The sequence below is a fragment of the Pterocles gutturalis genome, unplaced genomic scaffold (genome assembly GCF_000699245.1).
Source record: "Pterocles gutturalis isolate BGI_N339 unplaced genomic scaffold, ASM69924v1 scaffold931, whole genome shotgun sequence".
Taxonomy (NCBI): domain Eukaryota; kingdom Metazoa; phylum Chordata; class Aves; order Pterocliformes; family Pteroclidae; genus Pterocles; species Pterocles gutturalis.
The window spans coordinates 41,602-48,069 of record NW_010105098.1 but is presented as its reverse complement, the minus strand read 5'-3'; the positions used below and the strand labels follow the sequence as shown (position 1 = coordinate 48,069).

The window sequence follows — 6,468 nt, the reverse complement described above, 5'->3', positions numbered from 1 at the left end:
CGCCACCCTTCCCCTAACAGACATTATGTGAGTAGATTGAAAAATATTGATGATAATCCACTTTCTTCATTGCTGATAGTGTTGGATGTAGGCAATGATGCTAAGTGGTGGAGCAGGGAAATCAATTCACCATGTAAACTGGAGCTCTGGTTTACTCTCTGACCCTGTTTCTCATCTAACCACATGGCAGCTCAGTTTCAAAATTCCACAGGTTCTCAAGCAAGAACTGGAAGAAAAAAGACGCCTTTGGATCCAGAAACTTAAGCTCTTAGAAAAATACAAAGATTTCATAGATAAGGATTTCATTCAAATGGCAGGCAACCTGAGGAGAACCAAGACAGAGCAATTTCACCTAAGAAAAGAGCTCTCTGCCAGGTACCCCTTCAAAGCATGTGTCTTTTTAGGTTGATTGGGTTTTTTTGTTTTGTGTTGGTTTTTTCTTTGGTTGCTTAGCTGTTTAGTGGGATTTTTTTCTTTGTTTTTGGTTTGGGTTGGGTTTTTCGTCTTGGGAAGCAAAATTTACTGAATTCTGAAGACAGAATTTTTCACAGAGGAAATTATCTGCTGTTTTGGAGAGTGGATCTGGTTTTAGCATAACATTTGCACTATGTGGGAGTTAAGTTTTGTGTCTGAAGTAACATATGACCTTGGAGGTGACTTTGAAAACACCAGGGAGACCACAGACTGAGCAGTTAAAGCAAGAAGGCACTGCCTATCTAACAGGTGCAACCATTAAGTTAACTGCTGGTTTTGTGTGAAGCAGAAGACCTGTAAAATATATGTATGTAGGTATTACTGTTTTGGGAGACAATTGCTAGCCTGAGAGGATATAATGTCTCAGTTTCTGAAAGATATAGCCACAATGAGTTATCTCATTAAATATGAGAATGTAACTTAAAATTTTAGTTTATTGGCATGTGGTTCCTCCTATGAGTTTTGATGTCACAAATGTGGCAGCAAAAGACAGCAGGTGTAAACCTCTGACGTCCCTCCCTCCTCTCCTCAGACATTCAGGAAAGTAGCTAGTCAAGGGTTTTGTTTGTTTTTTTGCCAGAACAGCTAACTTGTATTTGTTGTTTTTGTGGAACCCAGGCTTACTTGTAGTGTCAGCCTTCTGCTATCCTATGCTAAATGTAAATTTTTGCACACATGCCTTTACCTGGGTTTGGGATGTAATAGCTTCCTAGGGCTTTGCATCCCTGAGAGCTAATGCAGAGCAGTCATACTACACTTTTGCCTGACTTATCTTCCACTTAACACTGTTAGTGTAGACCTCCCCCATGCTCTCCCTTCACTCAGAAAAGAGTTGATAAAAATACTGATGGCTTGGTTTCTTAAAACTGCCTCTATCAAAATTGTTTGTGGTGGTAGCAACAAGGAAAAAAAAATGTAAAGGTGAGTTGGGGAAGAAATGGGCAAAGAGTTTCTGCAGTGGAGAAGAAGGGGTTCTGTGAAAGCTGTCATCTTTAGCACTGGCTCTGATGGTATCTGCTTTATCTCAAGTGAAATATCCTCTGAAACACTGGGAAATTAATCAGATGAAGGTACATATCTGCAGTAATAGCTCCAGGGTATCTTTTCTAGAATGATTGACTCTGTATCTGAATACTATTTCTCACAAACCATGAGACAATGCATTCTTTTGACCAAATTGCAAAAGTTTCCCCCACTAAGCTCTTGTTCTTTGAGAGTTCTCTGGATATTCCACAAGCTTCCCCTATGGTACCCAGCTGGCTTGGACTGGCACAGCCATTGCACTGTTCAGCTGGGGAGAAACCAGGAAAAACCTCCATCCCCTTCCTAATTCTGGAGCTGCTGTAGAAAAGCCATGTCTGCCTATTAGGTTGACTTGTGCTGAGCATGAATAAAGTCCCTGATGCTGGATCCTGAGGAGCCACAATATGTAACAGCTCAGTGTGGTTCTTGATGCATGTCTCAACAGCTAGCATGTGTCATATCCCAGGCATGCCTGCTCTGAAATGTCACTAACGGATTGTGGTTTGTGTTCTCTCACCCCGCAGGCAACGTGAGATAGAGACTGTCAAACAGTTACAAGAAGAAACTGCTGGCCAAGCAGAAGCCCTTAGTTTAGAGCTGCAAAAAGCTACAAAGCAGCTTGAGGATGCCAGTAAACAGGTAAGGGACAGTCTAGTTCCTCCTACTCAAAACAAGCAAACAGATGCAAAAGGCTACGTACAATGCATTGCTGCTCTTGGGAAAGGAAATCGCGTGTTCGGAATGGAGTGCTTCATTGCAAAAGTGGAACCAGCAGAGGAAGTAAAATTTGAGGGGGTGGTGACAACAGTTAGCTGATGAAAGAGGCAGCATTGCATATTTGTGGTGGCTTAAAAAAAAAAGAAGAGAAAAAAACCCCAAAAATAGGTTCCATACACAGTCCACCCCGATGTAAAAATGCAGAAGTTCAGAGGGAGCTTTATCACTTCCTGACAAAGAACAGATGCAGTTTGGTTTCACTTACATTAGCTGTAGAGGCTTCTCTTGTTAGCCAGGCTGCTTTATTTTTTTATCCTTCTCTTTTTTTTTTCCTTAAATATTGTTTTGTGCTTAGGCAGAGGATCAAGTTGAAGCCTTTCACTCGGCTTGTGAGGAAGCCACATCCTTGAAATGCAAGTTAGAGGAAGCCATTTCTGAGCAGCAAAAACTCAAGGATGCGAATGCAGCTTTAACAAGAATATGCCAGTTGCTTCAAGAGAAGGTGGAAGACCAGAAAAGTGAGTAACTACTGGCAGTGTGCCAGCCTTCACTCTTGCATGGGCAAATTCCTTATTGGTTTAGTTATAGCAAGGGGGAATAGGACTGATCTGCAGGTCATCTGGTAAAATGTTCTGTGGAGTCTTGTGGTTTTTTTCCTTTTTATTTTCCCTTCTCCTTTTAAGAGATCTGCAACCATGCCATCTGGTCTGAGAATCAGGTGGGATCCTGATGAGTGGGTGGGCTGGACCAAAGCTGCAGAACTTCCTAACAAAATCTTCTTAGGAGGAAGGGTTAGTAACTCCATGGGTGGCACCGGCACTCCTTTAGCAAAGGTGCTGTTCTCACACCTGCATAGCCCACCTTATTCCTAACAAACTCATCTCTCTCTCAAGCTTCCTGTACCAAATAGACCTGATTTTTTTTTTTCATGTCATGCTTTTGCTTGCTGCTTGTATTTGTTTTGTGTTTTTGAACAACTGTGTGATATTAAGCTGTTCTCTTCTGTACGAAGCAGTCATGTCATTGCATCGTACATGTGCAATTTTTGCTGCAGAACCATGGAAACTTCACACTACTTCTTGTTCACTTGCTAACACCAACACCTCAAAAGCTTGGGCAATTAAAGAATGTATTGGTTTGATTCCAGCACATTTAGCTTTCTCTTTCCAAATCTGGAGTGTGTATCACTGGCTCATAGGAAAAAAATATTACTGACTTAAGCCCACTGAACACTTGGCCTCAGGCGTGCATTTCACAGGGTGATGTGACTGATGCTCAACATATAGGTGCTCTGTAAACAACTTCATGTGAAACTACAATTTGTCTTGTAGGAAAAGTTACATGGGACCCTGTGTCTATCCTCTAAGGCACAGCTGTTAAGCACTGATGTGTCAAACAGCTCCAGACTGTGCTTGCTGACTTGTGACCAATATTTTGGCATTGTTCCCATGTTGTTCAATGCTCATGTTGCTTTCACATTTACTGCTTCCTTCAAACTGTGGGGTTGCTTTTTTAGCAAGAGGCATAACAATGGAAACAGTGTGTAATTTTCCAGCTCTGAATAGACAAAGCTCTTCTTCAAAGAGAGCTAAAGTAAATGAAAAGAGAGAGCCCCAGAAGTGTGGAAGAGGCTGCTGCTGCTGTGACTCAAAAACCAAAACACCCCAAACAAAACCCCAGATAACACCACACCCTGAAAATGGGTGAGACTTTGGCTTTAAATGACTCCAGGTAGTTTGCAGAAATATCTATCTGTAGATAAACAAAAATAAACTGGTAGATGTGTAGAGAAGTTCCAAGGAGTTACAAAGAACAGGGCTGACAAACAAGGATGGGAGTGGAGGAGGACAATGCTTTATATTGGTTCCTGCAGAAAGCCGGAGAGGTCTGGTGCTCCTTCTGACTGAAGGTCTGGGTTGTAGTCTCTTCCTCACCCACCTACCCATTCCACCTCTCTACTCCCCCCCCACCCACATGATAAGAGATGAGAAATGAGGGAACTTGTTGGTCAAGGAAGCTACTTCAACTCAAGTCAGCCTAGCACAGCTCTGTCTGTTTTGGATGTCTGATCATGCCTTGCCATTACTTACTACAGACCTCATCCAGTAGAAAAGCTGCGCAGGCTGCTGAGAGCTGCCTTAAATTTTTGCTTGGGCACTGAGGTGATGGTGCTAAAGAAATCTCCTTTCCCTCCAACCACCCCTCATTAGCTGTGGTGTAAAAGCTATAGTAAATTTATATCGAGGTAGGAGCCCCGAGAGGCAAGCCCTGACACTGCCAAACTTGAACAAAGAATGTTTCTAAGTATAGTGTAAAGCCCATTGACTTTAAAACTTCTGTATGGGATGTCAAATTAGAAGGATAAATACTTCTCTTCCAGTAAGTTGTAATGACGGTGTCCATTTCTGCAGGGAGCTGTGGCACTGTAATGCTGATGATGTGGGGAAGCATTCCCCCCTTTATAGCAAGGGGAAATGTAACCACAGGAAAGAAAGTGCCCAGTGTTTTCTGGAACTTGCAAAACAAAATGCACTTTTAAAATTCTTTCTTGTGAAAAACTGTTGTAGGTATAACTAGACTAAAGCAACATGCAATGTGTTGGTGATAGGCAATAGTCAGGTTCAAAGACATGATAGCATCTGACTGCTTGTTATCACTTTATAAGGAACCCTGTAAGACTTGTCAATGTCTCTTCATAGTAACTGTTAATACACTAAGATGGGAACTGCTTCAAAGGCGATTCTGTGAATTGCTGTGTCAGGTATGACACTTGTCTGGTGGGAGAAGAAAAGGTAGGCTTGCACAGGAGGTGCTCTGGTGGAAGGACATCTACAGCTGGGATGAACTCCAAGTAACTTGGCAGCATCTGATTTCTCCTTTCCTCACATATACATAACTGTGGAAGCTGTAAACTGTATGCACTGATCTGCACATTATTTTCCTTCTTCAGCCTTCTAAAAAAATGGGCTAGGGCTTACAGGTGTGGTGTTGGTCTTGACTGTAAACAGTTGTTGGGGATCATGTCAAATGGGCCTGAGAAAACTTTCCCTAATGCATTTGAGTGATTTATCCCTCACAATCAGCTCTCTCTTCCGCAGGTGGTCTTGAAAGCAAATGTTTGAAATGTGATAATAAAGTATTTCTAGTATCCAGGCATTGGAACAGGCAGTGAAACAGTATTATCTTTAGGCCCATGTGCGGAAATACAGTAGAAATTTATATAATTCTGGAGTACTTTGCTTTGAATAAAAATACTTTAAGTTTGGAAGAGGGTGGAGGGGGAGGCACTGTGGGAGGACTTTTTTTTTTTCCCAACTGGCTCTAGTAAGGAATGCTATAGCTCAGGGTCTGAATGATCTGGATTTAAGATAGAATAACAAGATAACTTATAAAGACAAACAGAAGATCCTGAAATGTATCCTAGGCTGTAACAGGGGCATCAGAGGATCAGAATCAAAACTGGGCTAGCTGCATGTGAATAAAACTTGTATTTGCAGAGCTTTAAGCAGAAAGGCTGAAAGTAGCAAGGGGAAACACAACTGCATAATTTTCCTGATAGCTGAAAACAGTTCACTTGGAAAGATAAAATTCTATTTTGTTCATAATCAGTAGTAGTGTTCCTCTTCTTTTTTTACATTTTTTTCCCTTCTACGTCTGCCTGCCTCAAACTATTTCTATATTGCAATAGTGCTGTGCAGAGTTAGAATTTGACTACAGTCTCCTGCCCACATCGGCTGAGCCAGTAAAAGGGAAGGTAAGTGTGTTTACTATGCCTGTTAATGTGACACTAGTTTTGTTTGTTCTTATATTTTTTGTAATGTGAAGGAAATAAATAACTTTCCTTGTGAGACTTTGCCAAGTTAAACATTTAATTTGATATATATTTACGTATATATGCACACAGGTGTATATGCACACACAGAAGTATATTCAAAACCTGATTGCAAAACCAGTTTCCTGTTGCTTCCAAACAGTAATTGTGACAAAATGCAGGTGCTTGATAAATTGCATTTTGAGAAGGATTAGAGGCTGAAAATCAGGCTACATCTTCCAATTTCTTTTCCATTTTTCATCACTTAAGCAACATTAGGTCAAAGGCAGCTGCCTAACTATTGCTTTGGAAATTTCTTCTAGCAGTCTTCAGATGACACCCCTTTAGCAGTAAACAGCAAGCAAATGTGCATTGAGGGGCAGCGGATGGTGGGCACAGTGCTTTGTCTCCATGCAGCTGAGCTGGAGCTGCCCTCCTGCTGA

At 41.5% G+C, this 6,468-nt stretch overlaps 1 protein-coding gene across 1 annotated transcript in view; it reads left to right on the top strand.

The window, feature by feature from the left end:
* Positions 1-6,468, top strand: part of LRMP (lymphoid-restricted membrane protein) — a 38,828-nt gene that overhangs the window by 16,265 nt on the left and 16,095 nt on the right. The window contains exons 15-17 of the mRNA XM_010087236.1: positions 212-375; positions 2,022-2,136; positions 2,570-2,732. Coding sequence (XP_010085538.1) covers positions 212-375; positions 2,022-2,136; positions 2,570-2,732 — 442 coding nt within the window. The remainder of the gene's footprint in view (positions 1-211; positions 376-2,021; positions 2,137-2,569; positions 2,733-6,468) is intronic.